Source organism: Stegostoma tigrinum, chromosome 3, assembly GCF_030684315.1.
Source record: "Stegostoma tigrinum isolate sSteTig4 chromosome 3, sSteTig4.hap1, whole genome shotgun sequence".
NCBI lineage: Eukaryota > Metazoa > Chordata > Chondrichthyes > Orectolobiformes > Stegostomatidae > Stegostoma > Stegostoma tigrinum.
In genome coordinates, this window is record NC_081356.1 from 130904373 (window position 1) to 130931700 (window position 27328).

Sequence of the window (27328 nt, forward strand, 5' to 3'; positions counted from 1 at the left end):
AATTCAGTGTCAATGAGCAAGTTATTCCTTTGCAAGAGCTGCTTCATTGCCCAGTCAACAACTGCTTCTCCATTAGATTAGATTCCCTACAGTGTGGAAACAGGCCCTTTGGCCCAACAAGTCCACACTGCCTCTTGCAGCATCCCACCCAGATCCAGCCCCCTATAACCCACACACCCCTGAACACTATGGGCAATTTAGCATGGCCGATCCACCTAGCCTGCACATCTTTGGACTGTGGGAGGAAACCGGAGCACCCGGAGGAAACGCACGCAGACACGGGGAGAATGAGCAAACTCCACACAGACAGTTGGAATTGAACCTGGGTCCCTGGCGCTGTGAGGCTGCAGTGCTAACCACTGAGCCACCGTGCCGCCAATTACTTCCTCGATGTTCAAGAATAGCCTGATAGAGGGTTGGATTTATCCTGCTTCTTGTGCACATGACAAACCTGGGCAATTTGCCACATAATTGGCTAGATGCCAGTGTTGTAGCTGAACTGGAATAGCTTGACTAGGATCTTCAGTATTCTTGCTAGAATGTCATCAGGGCTCATAGCTTTTGCAGTGTGCAATGTTTTCGTCATTTCTTGATATCACATGGAATGAGTCAAATTGGTTGAAAATTGATATCTAGAGACCTCAGTTGAATTATCCATTGCTCTGTACCGATATACTAATATTTATGTTTCATACTGTTCACAGTAGTTCATACTATGTCATAAATGTCATAGTCATTGCACAAATGAAAAGTTTATTTGTTTTTGTATATAATTAAAATATGTAAAGGCACAATATATGCTGGTTCCAAATTTGCTATGCAAAACTCTGAAACAAATAAACAATGAAATGAGCACAAATAGCCATCAGTCCAATTTGCCACTGTCTTAGTACTAACATATAGGCCCAACTGGTCCTTGGAGGCTAGTTTGCCATTGAACAAGATCATGGCTAAGCTACTTGAATTCTTCTTTTCTGCACCAGCCCCACATTCCTTAATATCCAAATAACTATTAACTTTGTTGTTGAGAATATTTAAGACTAAGCATCCACAGCTTTCTGCAGTAGACAATTCCAAAGGTTCACAAGCATGTAAGTGAATAAATGCTTCCTTATATCTATTCTAAATGGTCAATGCCTTATTCTCAAATTGTGACTCAATGTTCAGATTTCCCAGGTAGGAGCTTTTTTTTTTCTGAGCATCTCCCTTTCAAACTGCTTAAGAATGTTATGTGTTTCAACTGGATCCCCTCTCATTCTTCTCAACTCCAAGGGATATGGGCCCAGTGAATTCACAGTATCCTCATTGTACAGTCCCCTCAAACCCAAATCAGTCTAATGAAACATTGTTGCACTTCTTTGATGACAAGGAAGTACGAGGACGATGACAACAAGGGCAAAGGTATGCACGGGTGTGGTTTCACCAATACTCCAAAAAGTTGCAGTATGACCACTTTGTGATTGGACTCCAATCCCTTTGTAATGGCAGTTAACATTCCATTTGACTTCTTATTTGATTGCCGAGCCTACATTTTAATTTTCTGTGAATCATGAACAAGGATACGAATTCTCTTAAAAGAAGTATTCTGCTTATTTCTATTTTCATATTTGTGATAACAAGGTGTAGAACTGGATGAACACAGCAGGCCAAGCAGCATCAGAGGAACAGGAAAGCTGACGTTTTGGGCCTAGCCCCTTCTTCAGAAAAAAAAATTGCTGAAGAAGGATCTAGGCCCGAAACATCAGCTTGCCTGCTCCTCTGATGCTGCTTGGCCTGCTGTGTTCATTCAGCTCCACACCTTATTATCTCAGATTCTCCAGTATCTGGAGTTCTTATCGCTGAAAATACTTCATATTTATGGCTGCTTCACAGTCAAACTGACCGATTAGATTTAGGTGCATCAGGTTGTCAAAAGCAATGACTATCTCTAATGTCATATTCAGCTGTGGGTCTACATGAATATTGGCCGAATATGATATCACAGGGTATCTGTCTAGCTACTGGGGCATTCCTCAGCTTTTGAGGCATTTTAAATATAGCCTTCCAGAAATTATGTGCCTGACTAGACTTTCGAATGAAATAGGCCCTAAAAAATCTCTTGGTCAGTAAATGCCTCAACTCTGTTATATTGGTCTTAAGTGTCACTTTATGTTCCATCTAGCAGTATCCATAGCTCTTTGTAAAACAGCGGTTGTCAGAACATTTTCAGCTCAGATTTGGATTGTATACTCTTTTCATGCCAAATGTGACTCAATAACACGAGTGAGCAGGAACACTGTAGGATCAAACATCATACTGTGACTCAAATGCATAATTTGGACTGACATTTTGATCAGAAATATTGTCTTTCTCACAAGATGCCGAATTACGGCTGAATTTTGTTTCTATTGATGTGTGTTAAAAATTCTATTCTATAATTTAAAGAATGTCAGCAGTGCTCTTGATATGTTTGACAATGTTTATCCCTGAATGAACATCATCTGATTGTTTTTCTCATTGTTGTGTTATGAGAATTTGTGCAAACAGCTCCTGAATGCTACAAAATTCCAACAATGACAACAGTTTGAAATCAACATCAACAATGCATTTATATAGCACCTTTCAGGGACTAAAACAAACATACACTTTGCAGGAGTATATATGACCAAACTAGACAAGTAGTTATCAGTCAAAGAGGTACTTGGTCAAAGAGATATATTTTAAATATTGTCTCCAAGTCAGAGACAGAAAGATAGAGGCAGAGTGGTTTCAAGGCACCCTTTAAGAGCTTAGGACTGAAGCAGTTGAAGGCAGGCTGCCAATGGTGGCATGATTACAGTCAAAAATGTGCAAAAGTTCAGAAGTAATGAAGCGCCAGAGACTCAGAGTTGCCAGGCTGAAGGAAGTTATATAGTAGAGAAGGGCAGAGTCGGAAGTTTAAAACTGAAGCTTTGTTTAACCAAAAGCCAGCTTGGGCTAGCACACCCTGAGGCCAAATAGGACTTGGTGTGCTTTTGGGTATGAATGGCAGAGTTTGGAATGATCTTAAGTTTATGGTGGATACAAAATAGGAATCTGGCTGAGATGGAAGTCAACAGTTAACAAAGGCATGGTTGAGAGTTGAGAGTTTCAGCAGCAACTGAGCTGAGACAGGACAGATTGGATTACAGAGGTAAACATAGGTAGTTTTAGTGATGACACGGATGTGTGGTCAGAAACTCAAAAGGGGATCAACCATGACCACAAGGTTGTAAACGCCTTGGTTCAGCCTTAAACAGTTGCTTCAAAATAGCCTCATTTGCAGTGATGTGTTTGCAAAATCCTGAATGTGAAAGGAATTTATACATATAAATTCTGATTAACTTTTTTTTATCTTTAGCCAGTTCTACAGTATTCACTGAGAGGTTTTCTTTATACTGGGTCTTATATTGACTAAGTTAGTTGCAGACTCTCTTTAAATTAAACCTCATCCAAAGATCCAGAGCATCTCAGATACAAGTCTCTTGATTAAAATCAATTGTGATAGCAAGAAATGGCTGAAGGCACCGGATACTGGTTTGGCTATGAGCCCTGACAACATTATGGGAGTGGTACTCAAAACGTGTGCTCTAAACTTGCTATACCCCCAGCTAAGCTGTTCCAGTACAGCTACAACACTGGCGTCTACACAACAATGTGAAAAATTGGGCAGGTACATTCTGTACCCAAAAAAAAGGAGAAATCCAACCCAGCCAATTGCTGCCACCTCACTCTTCTCTCAATCATCAGTAAAGAGATGGATGGAAGATGTTATCAACAGTGCTATTGGGCAGCACTTGCTCACTGACCCTCAATTTAAATATGGGCAAAAGAGCTGAATTCCTGAGGTGAGGTGAGAGCGATTACCCTTAACATCAAGGTTACAGTTGTTTGAGTGTGGCATTAAGGTGCACTAGCAAAACTGGAGTCAATGTGAATCGGGGAAAAACTCTAATGGTTGGAGTCATACCAGGCACAAAGAAAGATAGTGTGGTTTTTGGAGGTCAGTCATCTCAGCTCCAGGACATCACTGCACAAATTCCTCAGGTTTGCAGGCCTAACCAACTTCAGCTCCTTCAACAATGACCTTCCCTGCATCATAAGGTCAGAAGTGGGAATGTTCTTATATGTTCAACACCATTCATGGTCCACAGGTGCTGAAGCAGTCCATGTCCAAATGCAGCAAGAACTGCGCAATATCAGATTGGATGACCATGTGGCAAGAGACATTTGTGCTAGACAGAAAACAATCATTCGCAATAAGGGGGAATCGAACTCTTTGACGTTCAATTACATTACCATCTCTAAATCCCCGTTAACAACATCCTGAGGGGTTACCATTGACCAGAAACTAAACTGGACAAGAAAAATGAAAACAGTGGATACAAGAGCACGTCAGAAGCTAGGAAACCCACTTAGTTACTCATCTCCTGACTTCTCAAAGCATGTACACCATCTAAAACAAATAAGTCAGGGAGTGATGGAATATTCTCAGTTGCCTAGATGAGTACCTCTAATGACATTTGACACTATCACGACAAAGTAACTCATTTGATAGGCAACGTATCCACAAATGCCCATTACTAACTCAATAACAGAAATGTGTATCATTGACAAGGTGATCTGCAGAAATCCTCCAGGGCTTGTAGACGATACAAGCCAATCCAAACCCACAACCAACAGCATCTAGAAGGGCAACAGCAGCAGAAACATGTGAATACCAACACCTGTAAGTTCCCCTCCAAGCCACTCATTCCTTACTTTAAAATATTTACCATTCTTTCACTGTCACTGGGTCAAAATCCTTAAATTTCCTGCGAACAGCACTGTGGATATACCTACAGCAAATGGACTGCAACAATTCAAGAAGGCAACTCACTACCACCTTCTCAAGGGCAATAAATGTTGGGCATAAATGTTGGTCCAGCCAGTGAAGTCTACTTTCCACATATGAATAGAAAAAAAAAGAGGATTCTTCTGTGCTCTGGCCAAAATTAGCTGAGAGGTATGCAGGAATCACTCGCTGAACATATGTCTTTGGCTAAAAGGTGACTGGATCTCAAATCATCATGCGATTTACCATATTTCTCTGGGAGTTCTGCCAGCCTCCTGTCAGAATTACAATAAGTGACTGTTAATACTTCCAGTGACCTCCAAAATCATTTTAAGAGACAATTTGATATTCACACTTAGTGGCTGGGTTGTTTGGATCTCTTTGGATGGATGCTGTTGATGAAGTAAATTGTTTTCTTCACTTGATATGTGCAGGAGGAGTCTTGTGGCCCTGTGCAAGTATCCCTACCTTTGGATCAGAAGGTTCAAGTCCCACCTATTCCTCAGGCATGTCACAGCTTGTATGAACACGTTGTTTAAAATAACGTCAGTGCAGGACTGAAGAAGTGCTGCAGAGGTGGCAATATTGGATGGAATGTTAAATGCTGCCCAATCAGATTACTCCCATGCAGTATAGCTTTCTCTGACGTTGACAAATTAAAATACTGCAGTGAAGAACTAAGTAACTTCCTCACCCAAGGATCCTTCTGAAGCCATTTTGCTGTGTCAGTGGTTCACTTGATAGCTCACTTGTCTGCTCAGCAAGACAATATCCTTGTAATGAATGCTTAATCAAAATGCTCCACAAAAAGAATAACCAATACAAAGGAAGTAACTGCACAGAAATCTCAACAGTACGTCAGGTAGCTTCATAAATGATTTCTGTGAACTTCCTTTCTTAGTTTATATGATATTCACACGTTGCTTTTATTTCATTTTTATAAAGGTCAACAAATGCATTGGGAGCCCTTGGTCAGGGAGAATTGAGATCTCAGAAAAAATACTGAGGCAATAAAATATAGCTGTGTGTTCACTGCGACACTTCAGTGAGTCAATCAGAAAGTTGTGGTGGAAATTAAAAGGGCAATGTTTTCATCAGAAGTTTATTTACCAAATGTATTTTCTTACCTGCAGCCAGTGCAATGATATAAAGGTTACTTATAAGAGATAACAATTTTCTGAGAAATATTAATGTTCTAATTTTTATACCTCTAAATTACAAGATTATCAGTTACAAGATTAACAGTTACTTCCCACTGCTTCTCGTAAAGAATTGTGACATTCGGCAGCAATCATGTGCGATTGCTCAGTATAGAAACTGACCGAGTGTTTTGTAACGTCTAAACATTTGTTACAATTGTAGTGATGGTAAAGAGGTCAACCAGCTGGACTTCATAGAATATGAGTTCCCTGATTGAGGCTGTTAACCTGGTCCAATTAGGAACCCCTGGCTGACAAATAAAAACAGGAAGGTCAGACATCCTGTCCACTCTGAGAGCTAGTTCTGAGGGAGTCTGGCCAGTGTTGAGAACTCCCTTGATGTAAATAAAGGGTGAGTAAGTGATGGGATGCTGGTCTCTGTGGAGTTATTTAGAAATCATTCTTTACATTTTAGTCAGAATCCCCAGGAAATCTTCACTGAAATAACACAAAGAATATTCCTTTATTTTCTTTTCCAAAGTAGCTGATTCCTTATTGGGCTCACTACTACCTTGTGCCAGTAATTACTTTATTCACAAACAAGCTTTCACAATAACAGCTAACAGGTTATTTGGCTGTGAACGTAACACTAAACACTGTCTTCTTATCACAAATATGTAAGTACAATGCTGCAGATGCTGGAAATCTGAAATAACAGAAAATGCTGAAAATGCTCATGAGTTTTTGGAACATCTTTAGAGAGAGAGAGAGAAACAAAGTCAACATGATGAATGTTGAGACACTGTCCTGTTTTATGATGGAGGCGAATATTTTGCAAATATACTGGTGCTTTTTTCTTGGCCCTGTTCCCAATTCCAGTCATTTTGTCGGGACAGGTTTGAGGCAGCAATGTCTGTCTGTCTGTCTTGTTAATTGGGCTCATTAAGAACCTTATTAAACAATTTAAGAAAAGCTGATTGGCTTTTTCACAAGTCCTTCAGTTTCCCAAACAGTGGCTGGTTGTGTTTTAAGTGCCTGGAGGTGACCATTTGGTGGCAAGTCAGTCGCATTGCTGTGGGTCTGGAGTCACATGTAGGACAGACCAAATGAGGATGACAGGTTTCCTTCCTTGAAGGACATCAATGAATCAGATGTGAGTTTAAACAACTGACAATGACTTTATGATCATCAGTACATTCTTAATTCCAGATTTTTAAAATTGAATTCAAATTCCATTATCTGCTGTGGGAGGATTTGAATCCATGTGTTTTAAATATTAACCTGATTACCTATCCAGTGACATTATCACTATGCCACCAACTGCCCTAACTAGACTTCAGTTCAGTGCAAGTCTTTCTAACAGAATTAGTTTTTTTGTCTGTGGAACTTGTGAACGTATAAAATTGTTCCAGCCATCTGACTGAAAAGAGATTTAGGCCTCAGACTTGGGAAGAATTTGTAAAACAATCTCAATAGTTCAAGGAAAAGAAACTGGGCAGAGCGATAGAAGATTAGTTAGTTAGGGAAACAGACAGGCATTTCTGTGATTAAATATGTGATTGCAAGATGTTACATTGTCTCCCTTGTGCCAGGATCAAGGCTATAACAGAGCAGCTATAGGAAGATCTTCTCGGGGAAGGTGAACAGGTACAGTCAAAGTTGTCCTCCATTTAGAATTTAGGGAGCTGGGTAGAAAATTAGCCAGTAGGACCCCAAATGTTGTAATCTCCTGATCACTCCCACTGCCATGGACAAGTGAGTGCAGAAATGGGAGGCTAAGACACACGAAAGTGTAGCTGGAAAGATGGTGCAGGAGATTCCTGGGACACTTGTAGTAGCTCTCAGGGAGATGGATCCTGTACAAGCCTGATGGGTGTAACTGAACAGAGCCACTGTGGTAAACCACTGCAAACCTTGAATTTATGATCCATCAAGCCAAGTTTAAATCTGAGATTTGACTGATCCAGTAATATGGACTTTGAGATAGTAGGACAGCAGAAGCTGGAAGCCAGAATCAATAGATGTGAACAAAAACAAAGTTGCGAGAAAAGCCCAGCAGGTCTGGCAGCACCTGTGAAGGAGAAAACAGAGCTAACGTTTCAGGTTCGATGACCCTTCAACAGAACAGAACATGTGGTGGGAAAGATAATGCAAGAGATTCTTAGGACATTCATGGTTGATGTGAAGCTGGAAAAGCACAGCAGGTCAGACAGCATCCGAGGAGCAGGAAAGTCAATGTTTTGGGCTGAAACCCTTCATCAGGACTGGTCCATTATTACCATCGGCTTCCTAGGTTAGTTACTTTATTGTCCAATACTATTCAAGACTGGATACACCGAGTTTGAAATGAGGAGGGTATCAGCTTTGAAGTGGGATGTAAACCCTCAATCTTCTGATTCAGAACTAAGAATGATGCAAACTGAGCTGTGTGTGCTGAAGATGCAACATGGGTACATTAAAGAGGAAGGACAATATTCAGTATACCAATTTAAAAAAAGATATCCAATATCACTTATTTACATCTCCATTTTCTGCAGAAGGCGATTGACAAACCAAATTAGAATTAGAATCCTTACAGTGTGAAAACAGGCCCTTCGGCCCAAAAAGTCCACACCGAACCTCAGCATTTCCCACCCAGACCCATCCCCTATAACCCACCTAATCTACACCTCCTTGAACACTATGGGCAATTTTGCAAGTCCAGTCCACCTACCTCGCACATCTTTGGACTTTGGGAGGAAACCGAAGCACCCGGATGAAGTATTAACTTATAAAATGAGTTTATAGGTAATGCATTAGCAAAAGTTAAACACAATTACATTTTGAGAGCTATAGTCAATAAAATCCAAATAACTCACACACAGAATTAACATTTTAGTTAAAGAGGACAACAATTTTCTCAAATACATGCAAACACATTATTTGACTAAGGGTACTGTGAAGCCTTGCAGCTCTTTCCAAAATTCACTCAAAAGTTTGTTACAGAGTCTTTTCAACATGACTATTTTACTTTTCTTCCCTCACCTGATAATGTTTAGCAGCTTCGCTTACGAAGTGATCAGCGCTCTGATTTTGAGGATCAAATTGTCCCAGCAAGTGGACAACATCTGATATGAGTTGTGAGTAACTTGACATGTTCGAACAGAAAGAACCTGTTGGAGGGTAAATAGGTAAATGTGGTGAACAGGAGACTTCATTTTCCAGGGCATAACATCAACATCAGTTTTGGAGTGAAATTGAGCATGTAGGATCTTGTCACATCTTTTAAGAACTCAAAAGTATTTCATGTATAACCAATCAATTTGAAGTGATTTTTGGCGATGTAGGCCATGGCAACAGCCATGTTGTATGCACCAACATGCAAAAACATGTAGGGCCAGATAATTTGGTTTTTGGTAATGTTAATCAAGAGAGGAATATTGGTCAAATTGATAAGTCAATGTAACTTATACTGCACCACTACTTGAAGAAAGCAGGTGAGTTCCCTCCAGGATTCTCGGCAATATCTATCACTGAACCAGTGTATCACACAAACAGACTATCCACTCTGTGCTATTTGTGGGAATCTGATGTGCAAATCGGTTGCTCTGTTTCCTACATTGCCACACTGACACAATAAAAGTACTTGATTGATTGTAAAATGTTTTGGGATATTCTGAGGTCTTGGAAGGTCACCTTATAAACTTAGGCCTTCCTTTCTTCTTGAAGGTGTTGAAGAAATTCCCTGCTTTCCTTTGCTTCACTGGAACAAGAGTATGTGTTCATCCAAAGAATAGAATCTGAGCCAAAAAAAAAAGCCTCTTAGTACCACGCTGGAGTGTCATACAACAATGACAGAATCAACTTCTGACTTGAATAAACTATTTTTAACTCACAGGGAATAGTGAACACTAGTTGAGGTGGCACTGTGCTGCCAAACTAACACAATGTAATAAGAGAATGTACAAAATAGCCGCCTTTGAAGTGAATCATTGTATCTCTGCTGGCTCTTGGGAAAGAGATGCACAATTAGCCCCACAACGTTGAACAATAGCAGCAGCGCTGCAGATTTTAACTTTTAATGTGTGGATGCAATTACCTTTTGCAAGTCAGCATTGCATCTGTTTCCTCCACCCTTTCATATATTTCAGATCATTGCAACTCACAACATAAAAACAAATTACCCTTTTCTCTTTTGGCTCATTTGCCAATTGTCTTATTCCTGTATCCTTTCATAATTAGCCCGACCAGCATGAGAAGTCATTTCTTCTTACTTGCTCAAACACTCTTCATATCTTTGGGATCTATGTTGCTCTGGCTTCACTCTTCCTTTTAAAATATTTAAAGAAGCTCTTGCTGTCTATCGTGAGTTTATCTTCTATGTTTGTTTTCATAAATGTATTGGTAATTATCTTCCAAAATGCTGTGGATTCTAGAATGAGTCCTGGAAGTTGGAAGGGAACAAATGTCATTCCACAATATAAGAAGGGATTGAGAGAAAATAACAGAGAATTATAGGCCTGTTTGCCTTATACAGGAGACAAGAGGACTTGCGTTGTTGAAGCACTTTTCATAAGTTCAGAATGTTAGAGAGTCATAGAGTAATACAGCATGGAAGCTAAAGTGCTTTACAGACAAAGCAGTATTTCTGAAGCAGGGGCTGGTCAGCTTAGTTGGCAGGTTTGTGATACAGAGTGATGCCAACAATACGGGTTTAATTCCCATACGGGCTGAGGTTTCCATAACTTCTACAATTGCTTGAGGCCTGGTGGCCCGTTGCTTAAAACCACCAACAATTATAATGTGAGAGCAGCCCAATGGTCTGGAAGACTATGGCAACTTGACTTTAAAGTTGGAAATGCGGTAAGGCGATTTGCATGCACCAAAAATACAAAAGCAGCAATAAGATAAAACACTAGATTTTTAGTGAATGCGAGTTAAAGATAAACATTAAGCAGGGTTCTGAGGATAACTCCTTCTTTCTTCCGCAAAATAGTGTTTTGGATCTTTTATGTATACCTCTGACAGCAGAGAGGGGCCTTGCTTTAACATATCATCCAGAAGATGGAACCTCTAGTAAATGCTCCACACACACTGTACAGCACAGAAGTTTCAGCTTGAATTATGTGTTCAAGTTTCTTGAGTGGGACTTGAATGCACAGACTCTGACTCACACACTGTAGGATTTTACAAATAGATATCACTGTCACACTGCTTGAGCTGTACTCTCATGAGTCCCTTGATATGATACATGCTGCACGGAACATTCCAGATATGCGTCAGTGTGCAGTGACAACTTCTTAACAGTACGCATAGCTTAAGGTCATTGTGTCTCTGTTCTTCTCAACTCTGTCAGGCTTATTTTCATTCTAAGGTAGTACTTCACAGGATATGTGAGAATGCTATTAGTAGGAAATATTATGCATTATTCATGGTTATGCACAGACTGAAACCAAGCTGTAACTTTCATAAAGATAGTTTCTGTGTATAATTTTTAGTTGCCAGATTTCTCACCACACCCTTCTTGTAATTTGGTGAGTTACCATTCTATAGTCAGCAGTACCTTCAATACCTTGCATCCATCAAGGTTAGGCATGTTAGTGTATAGAAAGCCAATGTCACCTACAAGCATTATTAGATTTGTTATAATAACACGCCCTGGATTGTTACAAAGGTAATTATCTAACTAGTTACTCTACACATGCAACATGTTTTCCACACAATGAGGTTTGAGTAACAATGCCAATATACGTAATTGACAAAGTGGACTGGCAATGACATTGTGGCTGAAGATTTCTTGGCTATGTACCTGATGGTATTTTTAATTAGTATGGTGAAGAACTAGCCAGAGAAAAGGCTATTCTAGACTGATCATGTGCAATGAGAAATAGTTAATTTATAATGTTGTTATGCAGAGTGCCTTAGGGAGAATTGGCTATAATATGGTGGAATTCTTCATTAAGATATCGAGTGAAGCAGGTGAATCTGAAACTAGGGTCCAGAATCTAAACAAAACAAACAGCAAGGAATGAGGCACAAATCGGCAAGGATGGCTTGGGGAAAGCTTTTAAAGGCTTGATGCTAGATAGGCAATAACTAACATATTGGGAACTTACACATTCATTCCTATCTATGCAAAAATAAAACAAGAAAGGTGCTGAACAATGGCTTATGAAAGAAATCAAGGATAGTATTAGATTCAAAATAAGAAACATGTAAACTTGCAGAAAAAGCAGCAAGCATGAGAGTATTTTAGAATACAGAAAAAGAAGAAAAGTTTGATCAAAAGGAGGAAAATAGATTATAAAAGTAAACTTACAGGGACATAAATAAGCGTCTACAAATATGTGAAGATTAATAAAAATTAATAAAGACAAATGCAGGTTATTTGCAGAAGCTAGGGAAATTATACTGGGGAGGAAAAAATATCAGAAGATCTAAACACTGACTTTGGTTCTGTCTTCACAAATGAGGGCACTGATAAACTCCTTGAACTGTTAGAGAACCAAGTGTCTTGTGAGAGGGAGGAATTGAAGGAAATCAGTTACTTTTTTTAAAAAAAAGTGCTGGGGAAATTAATGGGTTGAAAGGCTGACAAATCATCATAACCAACATATTAGAGTGCTAAAGGGGGGGCTCTGGAAATATTGGATGCATTTGTTGCCATGTTGCAAAATTCTATTGATTCTGTAATAGTTCATACAGATTGGAGAGTGGCAAAATGTAACCCCATGATTTAAAATGGGAGGGAGAGAACAGAAAGAAAATTGCAGAGCTAAAACAGAAATTGCTGGTGAAATTTAGGAGGTCTGGCAGCATCTGCCTGAAGAAAGCAGAGTGAATATTTCAAGTCTAGTGACTCTTCATCAGGATTGACTTTAATAGTCAAAGACAGTACAGTCTATTGTGAAAAATATGATAGTAGAACACTTGGAAAGCATTAACTGGATGAAGCCAGCTTTGGTTTACAAAGGGAAAATCTCGCTTAACAAATCCACTGGAATTTTTTTGAGGATGTAATTAGTAGAAGTGTGCATGAAGGAACTGCAACAATTATTCTTTCCTGTCTGCCATAAAACAAAATGGGAACCATAACTAACTAGAGAAATTTGTAAGTGTTAGATCTAAGGAAGGGGCTGAAAAAATTGGCCAGAAAAGCAGTAGGCCTGAGGACTGGGAGCAGTTTAGATTTCAGCAAAGGATGACAAAGTGATTGGCTAAGAAGGGGGAAATAGAAAAAAGAATAATCATGCAGGGAATGTACAAACTGACTGTGAAAGCTTCTACAGGTATGTGAAGATAAAAAGATTATTGAACACCATGTAGGTTCCTTATAGTCAGAAATAGAGGAAACTATAATGGGGAACAAAAAGATGGCAAAACAATGAAGTGCTTTTTTTTCACAAAGGAAGATACAAATGTAGTCCCAAAAATGTTGGGGAACACTGGGTCGAATGAAAGTTTGGAACTGAAGGAAATCAGTACTTGTAGGAAAATGGTTTTGCAGTAATTGATGGGATTAACGGTCCTAAAATTCCCAGGGCCTGATAATCTACAAACCAGTGTATTGGAAAGCCCTAGAAATAGTGGATGAATTGTTCGTCATCATTCAAGATTGTATTAACTCTGAAACAGCTCCTATAGATTGGAGAAGGGATAGCATTGGATCTAATACGATTACAAATTTCAGTTCTGAGGTAGGGTCGCGGGACGCGAAACATTAACTCTGTTTTCTCCTACACAGATGCTGCCAGACCTGCTGAGCTTTTCCAGCAACTTTGTTTTTGTTCCTATAGATTGGGGGGTAGCTAATTTAACCCCATTATTTAAAAAATAAGGTAGAGAGACTGGGGGAAACTATAGACTGATTAGCCTGACTTCAGTAGTAGGGAAAGTGCTAAAGTCTTTTAAAGCAGAGCATTTGGAAACAGTGACTAGGTCAGATGGAGTCAGCCTGGATTTATGCGAAGGGAAATTATATTTGATAAATTTATTGGAAATTTTGAAGAATGTAACTAATAGAGTTGATGAGCCACTAAATGTGGTTTACTTGCACTTTCGGACGGCATTCGATAGAATCCCATATAAGAGATACGCATTTAAAATTAAAGCCCATAGGATTGCGAGTAATGTACTGTCATGGATAGAGAATTGGTTGGTAGTCAAGAAACGAACAACATAAAGTTAAGTAAGTGAACAAATGCATGACAGATTAGGTACAGCATGGATAAATGTAAGGTGATCCACTTTGGTAGCTAAAACAGGAAGGCAGATCATTGTCTGAATGGTAATAGATTGGGAAAGGGGGAGGTGTAATGAGACCTGGGTGCATTTGTAAACTAATTGTGAGAAGTAACCAAGCAGGTTCAGCAGGCAGTGAAGATGGCAAATAGTATGTTGGCCTTCATTGCAAGAGGAGTCAAGTGCAGAAGCAAGGATAACAAAGTGTGGGGCTGGCTGAACACAGCAGGCCAAGCAGCATCTCAGGAGCACAAAAACTAACGTTTCAGGCCTAGACCCTTCATCAGAGAGGGGGATGGGGAGAGGATTCTGAAATAAATAGGCAGAGACGGGGAGGCGGACCGAAGATGGATAGAGGAGAAGAGAGATCCCCTGAAGTTGGTCCGGAGGGAGGAGGGTAACTTCTTCAGGTTAGGCATCCTGGAAGAGGCTTTGCAGTGAGGTTAAAAGGTGATCAATGATAATGGGAACTGCAGATGCTGGAGAATCTGAGATAACAAAGTGTGGAGCTGGATGAACGCAGCAGACCAAAAGCAGCATCTTAGGAGCATAAAAGCTGACGTTTTGGGCGTAGACCCTTCATCAGAAAAGGGGGATGGGGAGTGGCCAAGAGCACTGGGAAATCAGAAGATTGGGAAGGCGACAAAAACAAACAGAGGATAACAAAGAGAGAAATGAGGAAGGAGAGGATCAAGAATGAAGGTAGGTTAGCCAGTAACATTAGAAATGATAGTAAATGTTTCTTTCAATACATAAGAAACAAACGAGAGGCAAAAGTAGACATTGGGCTGCTCCAAATTGATGCTGGAAGGCAAGTGATGGGAGATAAGGAAATAGCTGAAGAACTTTAGTATCCAAACAATTAAGGAGAATCAGGGTACAGAGTTGAGTATGGTAGAAATTACAAAAGAGAAAGTGCTAGAAAAGCTAAAAGGTCTAAAAATTGATAAATTTCCTGGCCCCAATGGGCTACATCCTAGCGCTCTGAGGGAGGTGGCTGAGGAAATAGCGGAGGCTTTGGTTGTGATCTTTCAAAAGTCACTGGAGTCTGGGAAAGTCCCAGATGATTGGAAAATTGCTGTTGTAACCCCCTTGTTTAAGAAAGGATCAAGACAAAAGATGAAAACTTTCAGCCGATTAGCCTAACCTCGGTTGTTGGTAAAATTCTAGAATCCATTGTTAAGGATAAGATTTCTAAATTCCTGGAAGTGCAGGGTCAGATGAGAACAAGTCAGCATGGATTTAATAAGGGGAGGTCATGCCTGACAAACCTGTTAGAATTCTTTGAAGAGGTAACAAGTAGGTTAGACCAGGGAAACCCAGTGGATGTTATCTATCTAGACTTCCAAAAAGCCTTTGATAAGGTGCCTCACGGGAGGCTGCTGAGCAAGGTGAGGGCCCATGGTGTTCAAGGTGAGCTACTGGCTTGGATTGAGGATTGTCTGTCTGACAGAAGGCAGAGAATTGGGATAAAAGGCTCTTTTTCGGAATGGCAATCGGTGACAAGTGGTGTCCTGAGGGTTCAGTGTTCGGGCTGCAGCTGTTCACTTTATATATTAATGATCTGGATGAAGGGACTGGGGGCATTCTGGCGAAGTTTGCCGATGATATGAAGATAGGTGGACAGGCAGGCAGTACTGAGGAGGTGGGGATGCTGCAGAAAGATTTAGACAGTTTAGGAGAATGGTCCAGGAAATGGCTAATGAAATTCAACATGAGAAAATGTGAGGTTTTGCACTTTGGAAAAAAGAATACAGGCATGGACTATTTTCTAAACAGTGAGAAAATTCATGAAGCAGAAGTACAAAGGGATCTGGGAGTGTTGGTCCAGGATTCTCTAAAGGTTAACCTGCAGGTAGAGTCCGTGATTAAGAAAGCGAATGTAATGTTGTCATTTATCTCAACAGGCTTGGAATATAAATGCAGCGATGTGCTTCTGAGGCTTTATAAAGCTCTAGTTTGGCCCCATTTAGAATACTGTGTCCAATTTTGGGCCCCACACCTCAGGAAGGACATACTGGCGCTGGAGCGTGTCCAGCGGAGATTCACACGGATGATCCCTGGAATGGTAGGTTTAATGTACAATGATTGGCTGAGGATCCTGGGATTGTACTCATTAGAGTTTAGAAGGTTATGGGGAGATCTAATAGAAACTTACAAGATAATGCATGGCTTCGAAAGAGTGGACGCTGGGAAGTTGTTTCTGTTAGACGGGGAGACTAGGACCCGTGGGCACAGCCTTAGAATTAGAGGGGGTAAATTTAAAACTGAAATTAGGAGGCATTTCTTCAGCCAGAGAGTGGTGGGCTTGTGGAATTCATTGCCATGGAGTGCAGTGGAGGCTGGGACGTTAAACGTTTTCAAGGCAGAGATTGATAAATTCTTGATCTCAGAAGCAATCAAGGGCTACGGGGAGAGTGCAGGGAAGTGGAGTTGAAATGCCCATCAGCCATGATTAAATGGCGGAGTGGACTTGATGGGCCAAATGGCCTTACTTCCACTCCTACGTCTTATGGTATTATGGTTTTTATGGTCTTAGGATTCTGAAATAAATAGGGAGAGAGGAGGAGTCTTGCTGTAGTTGAACAGGGCCTTAGTGAGACCACACATGAAGTACTGTGTGCAGTTACCTGAGGATGAATGGCTACGGAGGGAGTGTAACAAAGGTTAAGCAGGCGAACTCCAAGGATGGCGGGACTGACTAATAGAAGCCAGATCAGTTGGGACTACATTTACTGGAATATAGAAGCACAAGAGGGATATCAGAGAAACCTATAAAATTCAAATGGAGCTAGACAAGGTAACTGCACGGAGGCTATTCCTGGTTAATGGAGAGTCCAAGATTGGGAACAGAGTCTAAGGATATGGGATAGGCCATTTATAATTGAGATGAGGCAAAATTTCTTTTCCCAGAGAGTGGTGAGCCTGTGAAATGCGAGCCACAGAAAAGCAATGAGGCGAAAACAGTGTTTTGAAGAAGGAGTTAGATATACTTCTGGGGGCTGGAGATCAAAGGATATGGGGAGACAGCAGGTATTGGATACTGAATTGAATGTTCAGCCATGATCAGATTGAATGGTGGATCAAACGTGAATGGCTAAATGACCTCCTCCTGCTCCTATTTTTTATATTTCCATGTTTCTATAATACTTAAGGGAGACCAGTGAATGTGATATATTTGGATTTAAAGGAAGATTTTGATATGATCCCACACAAGAGTTTAATGGGCAAAGTTAAAGAACATGGGATTAGGGGTAGTATATTGAACTGGATTCAGAACTGTGAAGTGATTCCTTTTGGAAGGTCAAATTTGAATGCAGAATACAGGGTTAATGGCAGATTTCTTGGCAATGTCAAGGAACTGAAGGATCTTGGGGTCCATGTCCATAGATCCCTCAAAGTTGCTACCCAGGTTGATAGGGTTGCTAAGGAGGCATATGGTGTGCTGGCTTTCATTGGCAGGGGAATTGCGTTTAAGAGCTGTGACATTATGCTGCAGCTCTATAAAACCCTGGTTAGATACATTAGGGACATTTAAGCAACTCTTGGATAGGAACATGGATGATAGTAAAATGTAGGGCATGCAGGGTAGTTTGATCTTAGAGTAGGATAATCAGTCAGAACAACATCGTGGGCTGAAGGGCCTGTACTGTTTTGTGTTTTATATTCCAGAATTGTTTGACAGGCAACGACTAATAGTGTAACACAAGGATCAGTGCTTGGGTCCCATCTAATCATGAAATATATATAAATGATGTGGATTAGGGAACCAATTGCAAGTTTCCTAGTTTGCTGGTTCTAGTGATTATAATGATTAGTGATTATAATCCCAGTTAGAGGAGCCTGACCCAGTGTTAAAACACTCAAGAAGCTCTCAAAGGAATCATACAACCCCACACTCGTGGATTCTATGGGGATGAGGGCGCGATGCTGATGAGGCAGGATTATAATGAGGTTCGCCAGCTAGACATCACAGAATATGAGTTCCCTGATTGGACCAAATTAATAGACCCAATCAGGGACACCTGGCTGACATAAAAGGATGAATGTTGGGGATACTGAGGCATTGAATGCTTGACTCAGTGGGAGACAGTGCTTTTGTTTAAAGGCTATGGATTGCCGAATAAAGGGTGATAGGTGATGTGATGTCGGCCACTGACCTGTTATTTCACTTGTGACACAAAACTTGGCAGGACTTGTGAGTTATAGGAGGATGCAAGGAGGTTTTAGATAATTTAGGTAAAAATATATGGTTGAAGCTCAGATTTTTGACTGAGGCTGTACAAAAGAGAAGAGATGGTATTGACGAGGGTGTGTAGAAGGAGGGTATGAAATGATACAGAAGGAACTTTAAATAGTAAGGCGTGGAAAGGGAAAAGAACAAGAGGAAAATGGAAAGTTGATGCTGATCCAGGAAGTAAGGCAGTGGCCATTTCCATACTGCTTTAAATTGCATCAAGACCTTGTGGGAATGACCAGAACCAGAAGGCATAGCCTCAGGATAAGGGTTCACATATTTAACACAGTTAAGGAGAAATATCTTCTTTCAGAGGATAATGAATTTTTTTTTTGTTAGCTTGTGGCATGTGGGCATGCTGGCTAGGTCAGCATTTATTGCCTATTTCTGGTCGCTATTGAGAAGATGGTGGTGCGTTGGTGAGGTACAGACATAATTCTACACCGGAGGGAGTTTCAGGATATTGACCTAGCAACTCAGAAGGAACAGAATATATTTTCCACTCTGTATGGTGAGTGGCTTTCAGGGAAACTTGCAGTTAGTGTTCCCACATAACTGTGTACCAAGAACAAGGAAAATTACAGCACAGGAACGGGCCCTTCGGCCCTCCAAGACTGCGCCGATCCAGAACCTCTATCTAAACCTGACGTCTATTTTCCAAGAATCTGTATCCCTTTGCTCCCTGCCCATTCAAATATCTGTCTAGATACATCTTAAATGATGCTATCGTGCTTGCCTCTACCACACCGCTGGCAACGCGTTCTAGGAACCCACCGCCCTCTGCGTAAAGAACTTCCCACACATATCTTCCTTACGCTTTTCCTCTCTCATCTTGAAATTGTGACCCCAGTAATCGAGTCCCCGACTCTGGGAAAAACCTTCTTGTTATCCACCCTGCCTATACCTCTCATGGTTTTGTAGACATCAATCAGGACTCCCTCAACCTCTGTCTAACGTAAATAATCCTAATCTACTCAACCTCTCTTCACAGCTAGTGCCCTCCATACCAGGCAACATCCTGGTGAACCTCCCCTGCACCCTCTCCAAAGCATCCACAGCCTTTTGGTAATGTGGCGACCAGAACTGTATGCAGTATTCCAGATGTGGCCGAACCAAAGTCCTATACAACTGTAACATGACCTGCCGACTCTTGTACTCAATACCCTGTCCGATGAATGACAGCATGTCGTGTGCCTTCTTGACCACCCTACTGACCTGCGTTGCCACCTTCAGGGTACAGTGGTCGTGAACACCCAGATCTCTCTGTGCATCAATTTTCCCCAGGGCTTTTCCATTTACCGTATAGTTTGTTTTTGAATTGGTTTTTCCAAAATGCACCACCTCGCATTTGCTTGGATTGAACTCCATCTGCCATTTCTCCACCCAACTCTCCAATCTATTTATATGCTGCTGCATTCTCTGACACTCCCCTTCACTATCTGCTACTCCACCAATCTTAGTGTCATCTGCAAACTTGCTAATCAGACCATCAATATCTTCTGCCAGATCATTTATGGATATCACAAACAACAGTGGTCCCAACACGGATCCCTGTGGAAAACCACTGGTCACAGTTATCCATTTTGAGAAACTCCCATCCACTACAACTCTCTGTCTCCTATTGCCCAGCCAGTTCTCTATTCATCTAGCTAGTACACCCTGGACCCCACGTGACTTCACTTTCTCCATCAGCCTACAATGGGGAACCTTATCAAATGGCTTACTGAGGTCCATGTATATGATATCTACCACCCTTCCCTCATCTATCAACTTTGTCACTTCCTCGAAGAATTCTTTCAAGTTGCTAAGACATGACCTTCCCTGCAAAAAGCCATGCTGCCCATTGCTAATAAGCCCATTTTCTTCCAAATGTAAATAAATCCTGTCCCTCAGTATTTTCTCCAGCAGCTTCCCCACCACTGGCATCAGGCTCACCGGTCTATAATTACCTGGATTATCCTTGTAATTGGAATCTGTAATTTTTTACCACAGATGACTGTTGAGAGACTGGAACATTAGGTCTATTAGAAGCTGAGAGAGCTTCTTTTTAAATCAGTAAGGGAATCTAGTTTTCTAGAGAAAGGGTACTGAGTGAAGATGCAGACGATCAGATCAGCATGAACTCACTTAATGACAGAGAAGATGCAATGGGCTGAATGGCCTACTTCTGCTTCTATATCTTATGGTCTTACTGCAGGCTAGTATCAGTGATGTTTCCATCTGTCAACGATCACTGAAATGTTGGAAAGGAGTGCTGATATTGTAACTGGCATCCTGTACGAGATCCTTGAATGGAACAAGGAACAAAACATGGAGCCAGTGATTCCTTATAATGACTTCACATATTTATTTAACTAATTTCTTACCCAATCATTTTCATAACCTGTGAGACAGCAGTATTTTAAGAAGTCAACTCCTCTTGGATTCACGTGACACCAACAATCTCTCAAGAAATTGTAATGTCATCTGAACTCAAAGAGCAACTTGGGCACAGGTTTGAACTTGAGCAATATTAACTTTGTTTGAAGAAGAAATAATGGATTTCAGGCTTAAATTTATTAAGTGAAATCAACACTTGGACCAGACTTTTACGTTCAGCAGCAGAGTCAGAGTCCTCAGAAGTATTCAAGATTTAACTAATTCTGTGTTTGGATTTTGCTAATGGACAGAGTATTGTGTTTAGATAACAGCCCATACATCAATTATTCCTATGCACCAAACAAAGTCTTAAGAAAATAACATAAGCTGTATGATGAACTGAGAAGGTGAACTTGGATTATTACTATGAATTTAGACAAATATTTAAAACAAGAGCTTTCAAATTTAAATGTGAAAAGAATAAAAGTAAACCATTTAGAGAAAAATCCCTTTACTCAAAAACTAGTGAAATAGATTGGTAAAATATATTTGCAGAATGTGAGTATCACTTTTAAAGGCCACTATATCTTGACAACCTGTAATTGGCCTTGAGAAGGTGATGATGAGCTGCCTTCTTGAATCACTGCTGTGGGCATGAGATTCTGAAACATCCTTGATGTCTGATATAACTGGGGGCAGTTAAAGCTTAACCACCTTGCTACAGATCTGGAGTCGCAAATGAGTCAGACCAGAGAATGATTGCAAATATCTGTCATTACAACATTTGTGAATCAGTTGTATTTTTATAACATCTAGCAGTTAATTGTTTTCTTTCCTATTTAATTTTAAAAAATCAATGAATTGAATTTAAACTCCCAACTTCCTAAAGTGCAATTTGAATTCATGTCCCCGGAACGCTCATCCAAGAGTATATCTATTGTTGCCATTCTTAAATGATAGACTGGCACGGGCTTAGTATCAAAGACATATGGTGAGTTCTGAGTTCATTTGGCTTCTAGCTCTTTTAAATTGAAATATCAAATTTGACAAGTTCCATCAGCCGCATGGATTTTTTATCTTCCTCTGGTTTCCTGAAGAGGCTGGGTGCTGGGGAGATTTAAAGGTTGAATTGCAATCCTGGAATTAATTACAAAAATGGCCAGTGCATCATTGTCTACATCTTGGTTGTGCACCACTCTTGTCAATTATCAGTCATACAACCCCGAGGGCCATGTTAGTTCATTTTAGCTTTGTAGGTCTAAAACTCCGATAGCCATTCTGATTGCATTCACTTTTACGTCTTATATATAGAGATAGTAGGGACTGTCAATGCTGGAGAATCTGAGATAACACAGTGTGAAGCTGGATGGACACAGCGGGCGAAGCAGCATCAGAGGAGCAGGAAAGCTAGATGCTTCGGGTCGGAACCCTCCTTCTGAAGAAGGATCCTGACCCAAAGCATCAAGCTTTCCTGCTCCTCTGATGCTGGTTGGCCCATCTCTACATCTTCTAAGTTTTGCATGAGATGCAAAAATGACCTCTAGCCTCCTCAATCAACATGAGCACCAATGCTGCTCCATAACTTGACTAAGCTATCCATTTACTGTAGCTCACAAGTGATTTAAGTATAATCCATTTTCCCCCAGGTGATTTATTCTAATTTATTCTGCAACGTCACTGGTGGGAATACAACATTATAATTACAGTGCATTTCAGGCACAACTGTTTTGCCAAGAAATGTTCTGGCTGAACAATGATTGAGTTTGAATTGGGACTTTAGCTGTATTCATGAACATTAAACAAATGACCAGCTTGCAATGTTTTCATTTTAGCTTACTTGACCATGAAATGTGGAGCCTATTTAAAATGATTCACTGAACACACAGCTCGAGGATCTTTAGAATAGGTTTTGAGCAGTTTCAGATACAGAATAGATGACAGTCATCCAAGCTAGCAATTTGTGTTAAACATGGCAATAAACTGGAATAAATGTTCTTATTAGGATCCTTTACTCATTCACAGACTACACTCTCAACTGAATTCCAAAGTATGCAATAGGCTACTGGAGTGAATTGTGAGCAGTGCTTTATCAGATAATATGGAACATCTAAGAGTCAGAGACCAATGCCAACACAAGCTTCGAGAATGATATGTCTATAGAGTCAGTTTGGGTTGAGGTCCAGAACAAGAAAGAAGCCGTCACTTTGTTGGGGTTTTTTTTACAGACCCCCTAATAGTTGCAGAGAAGTGGAAGAGCGGATTGGGAGGCAGATACTGGAAATGTGCAGAAGTCACAGGGTTGTCGTCATGGGTGACTTCAACTTTGCAAATATTGAATTGAAACATTTTAGTCGTATTGGTTTAGATGGAATAGATTTTGTCCAGTGCGTTCAGAAAGGATTCCTGACACAGTATGTAGATAGACCAACATGAGGAGAGGCCACTTTGGATTTAGTGCTTGGCAATGAACCGGGTCAAGTCTTAGACCTAAGATAACAAAGTGTGGAGCTGGATGAACACAGCAGGCCAAGCAGCATTTCAGGAGCACAAAAGCTGACGTTTCGGGCCTAGACCCTTCATCAGAGAGATGTCTAGGCCCAAAACGTCAGCTTTTGTGCTCCTGAGATGCTGCTTGGCCTGCTGTGTTCATCCAGCTCCACACTTTGTTATCTTGGATTCTCCAACATCTGCAGTTCCCATTATCTCTGATACAAGTCTTAGACCTGTTGGTAGGAGAGCATTTTGGTGATAGCAATCATAACTCTGTTACTTTTACAACAGTCATGGAAAAGGACAGGTACATACAGCTGGGTAAGGCTTATAATTGGGAGAAGGGTAATTACAATTCTGTTAGGCAAGAACTGGATAACATAAAATGGGAATAGCTGCTGTCAGGGAAGAGCACTATTGAAATGTGGAGACTGTTTAAGGAATGCATGCTGTGTAAGCACGATATGTTTGTCCCTAACAGGTGGGGAAGATGGGATCGAGTGAGGGAGCCTTGGTTCTCAAGAGGTCGAACGACTGGTTAAGAGAAAGAAGGAGGCTTATGTAAAGTTTAGGAGACAAGGAATGGAAAAGGCTCTAAAGGGATACAAGTTATCCAGGAAGGAGCTGAAGAAAGGGCTTAGGAGAGCTATAAGAGGGCATGAGAAAACCTTGGCAGATAGGATCAAGGAAAGCTCCAAGACTTTTTATAGGTACATGAAGAATAGAAGAATGACCAAAGAAAGGGTAGGGCCAATCAAGGATTGTAAACGGAATTTGTTCACAGAGCCTAAAGAGATAGGAGAGGTTCTTAATTAATACTTTTCTTCAGTATTCACAATTGAGAGTGACCTAGCTGTAGATGACAACAGTGTGAAACATGCTGGCAGGCTAGAAGAGGTCAATGTTAGTTAGGAAGATATGCTAGGAATTTTGGGGAACTTGAAGATAGCTAAGTCTCCCGGGCCTGATGGGATTAATCCAAGGATTCTATGGGAAGTGAGGGAACAGATTGCAGGGCCTTTGACGATGATCTTTTCGTCCTCAGTGTTCACGGGTATAGTGCCGGAAGACTGGAGAGAGGCAAACGTCATCCCCTTGTTCAAAAAGTGTAATAGGGATAACTCTGGAAATTACAGGCCAGTTAGTCTTCCTTCGGTGGTGGGCAAATTCTTGGAAAGGGCACTGAGAGATAGGCTTTATGTCACTTGGAAAGGCACAGTTTGATTCGTGATAGTCAGCATTGTTTTTTGGGCGGGAAGATCATGCCTCACAAACCTTACTGAATTCTTTGAAGAGGTCACCAAATACGTGGATGAAGGTCGAACAGTAGATGTGGCATACATGGATTTGAGTAAGGCATTTGATAAGGTTCCCCACGGTAGGCTCATGCAGAAGGTAAGGAGGCATGGGATAGTGGGAAATTTGGCGGATTAGATTCAGAATTGGCTGACCCTTAGAAGACAAAGGGTGGTAGTGGACGGAAAACATTCAACATGGTGCTCAGTTACGAGTGGTGTACCACAAGGATCTGTTCAGGGTCCTCTTCTATTTGTGATTTTTGTAATTGATTTGGATGAAGGAGTGGAAAGGTGGATTAGTAAGTTCGCAGATGATACAAAGGAGCGTCACATTGTGGACAGTGCGGAGGGCTGATCTAGGTTACAAAGGGACATTGACGGGATGCAGAGCTGGGCTGAGAAGTGGCAAATGGAGTTTAACCCTGAAAAGTGTGAGGTTATTCATTTTGGAAGGAAAAACTTGAAAGCAGAATACAGGATTAACGGAAAGATTCTTGTCATAGTGGAAGAGCAGAGAGATCTTGGGGTTCATGTTCACAGTTCCCTGAAAGCTGCCACCCAGGTGGATAGAGTTGTTAAGAAGGCATATGGTGTGTTAGCTTTCATTTATAGAGGGATTGAGTTCAGGATGTGTCAAGTTATGCTCCAGCTATACAAAAGCCTGGTTCGGCCAAATCTGGAGTATCGTGTCCAGTTCTGGTCACCTCATTACAGGAAAGATTTGGAAGCGTTGGAAAAGGTGCAGAGGAGATTTACCAGGACGTTGCCTGGAATGGAGAGAAGGTCTTAGGAGGAAAGGTTGAGAGAGCTAGGGCTTTTCTCTTTAGAATGATGAAGAGTGAGAGGTGACCTAATAGAAGTGTACAAAATGATCAGAGGTATAGATAGAGTAGACAGCCAGCGACATTTTCCTCAGGTGGAGGTCGCTATTATGAGGGGACATAGTTTTAAAGTGAGTGGAAGTAAATATAGAGGAGACATCAGAGGTAGGTTCTTTACTAAGAGAGTGGTCGGGGCGTGGAATGCATTGCCAGAGACGGTAGTGGAGTCAGCCTCATTTTGTGCATTTACGTGGCTATTAGATAGGCGTATGGATGATAGTATAAGGTGGGGCTGGAGGTTAGATAGGCCTTAGGATTAGGGTAAAAGTTTGGTGCAAAATTGTGGGCCGAATGGCCTGTACTGTGCTGTACTGTTGTAGGTTCTATGTTCTAAGCTTGTGACTTATGCTGACTGATAGAATATGGCAATCAGAGTCATAGAATGCTAACAGCCTGGAAGGAGACCTTTCAGCCTGTCATGTCTCCAGCAGCTATTACAAGGGCTCAGCTAGTCTTGCTTCTTTACCTTAACTGAATCTGCCTTTGCCAACTCTCAGTGAACTCCATAGCCTAACTACTTGTGGCATAAAACAGCTTTATTCCCAAAGAGCTCAGTTGGTGCAGCAGTTAAAGTCCAACTGGAACCCCACCAGAAATCAAAAAGGCTGCTGAAAGTGACACCAGTGCAAAACAATGAGCTGCTTGGTAGGTAGTCAGTAAATTGTTTCTGTCCACTTTAAAACAGCATTAAAGAGAATTCAGAGTTCTAGTTTCTTCTTTTTAAAAGGAAACCTAATTAGTTTTCTACTCAGCTTAAAATGAGGGTAAGGCAGTTTTAACCAAAGGTTTGGAAGGAAAGCTCAGTCCTGTGTGTTCCAATCAGCAGGCTTGACCAGTTTGAGGGAGACTTGGAGTTTGAACATCGGCTGGAGGTGGAGCACTGAATCTGTGATGGTGCGAGTTATATGGCTAGCATATCTTCAGATATAGTCTCCTCGCAGCTTGAGGCTGTATGGTGAGGGTAGAAAAGGGTGACCGTCAGTCAGAAGCACGGATGCAGGGAGGTAGTCAGGAAAGCCCCAAAGTGAATCCCACTCTATAACGACATTTTTGAGTTGGAAGACTGTGAGAGAGACAGCTCCTCTGAGTAGTGCAGTTAAAGGCCACTAGCACAACAGGAGTGCAGAAAGAGAACAAAAGGTTTAGTGGTAGCAAACCTAATAGTGAGGGATATAGACTGGCCCCTATGCAGCTGTAAGTATGATTATAGGATGGTGTGTGCCCTCCTTGGGGTGCGGGTCAAGGATGTTCCAGAATGGCTCCAGGGCATTCTGAAGGGGGGAGGAAGACATTTAGAAATTATAGTTTGCACGGGTATTAATGACCAATGCGAAAAGAGGGGTGAGGTCCTGCAACACAAATTTAGATAGCTCGGTAGGAAAGAATGAACAGGCATGAATTAATCAAAGGTAGTCAGGCTTTGTCATGGGCAGATCATGTCTCATAGATTTAATTGCGTTTTCTCTGAGGTGATCAGGTGCATGGATGATGGTCATGCAGGGGATGTCAACTTCATAGGTTTTGACATGTCTTTGGCTTTTGATATGTTGCACATAGGAGACTGGTCAAGAAAGTAAGAGCCCATGTCATCAATGGCAATTGAGCAAATAGATTCAAAATTGGCTTAGTGGAAGGATGCAAAGGGTGATTGTCAGAAGTTGTTTTTGTGACAAGTAGCCTGTTGTCCAGTGGTGTGCCACAGGATTTGGTGCAGTGTCTCTTGCTGTTTTTGGTGTACATGAATGATTTAGACGTAAATGTAGGTTTCTTCGGTGAGTTTGCAGGTGACATGAAAATTGATTGTAAGTAAATAGCAAAGAGGAATGCACAGACTACAAAGAACATAGATAGCCTGGTTAGATGAGTAAGGCAAT

At 41.0% G+C, this 27328-nt stretch overlaps 1 protein-coding gene across 12 annotated transcripts in view; it reads right to left on the reverse strand.

Moving 5' to 3' along the window:
- The window catches only part of cfap99 (cilia and flagella associated protein 99), a 152406-nt gene that overhangs the window by 102407 nt on the left and 22671 nt on the right, over positions 1 to 27328 (reverse strand). For 5 of the 12 annotated variants that reach the window (XR_009445616.1, XM_059644911.1, XM_059644904.1 and 2 more), the window contains 2 exons: positions 9646 to 9749; positions 8995 to 9122 (listed from right to left, as the gene is read on the reverse strand). The exons of 2 other annotated variants lie outside the window; for them this stretch is intronic. Coding sequence is in view for 8 of the 10 variants with exons in the window: in XM_059644911.1 (XP_059500894.1) it covers positions 8995 to 9105 (111 nt within the window). In the remaining 2 variants the exon portion in view is untranslated. Of the gene's footprint in view, positions 1 to 5299; positions 5382 to 8994; positions 9123 to 9645; positions 9750 to 10223; positions 10245 to 27328 lie in introns of those variants that run through there. 5 more of the 12 variants (XM_059644908.1, XM_059644910.1, XM_059644909.1 and 2 more) reach the window with 3 other exon arrangements.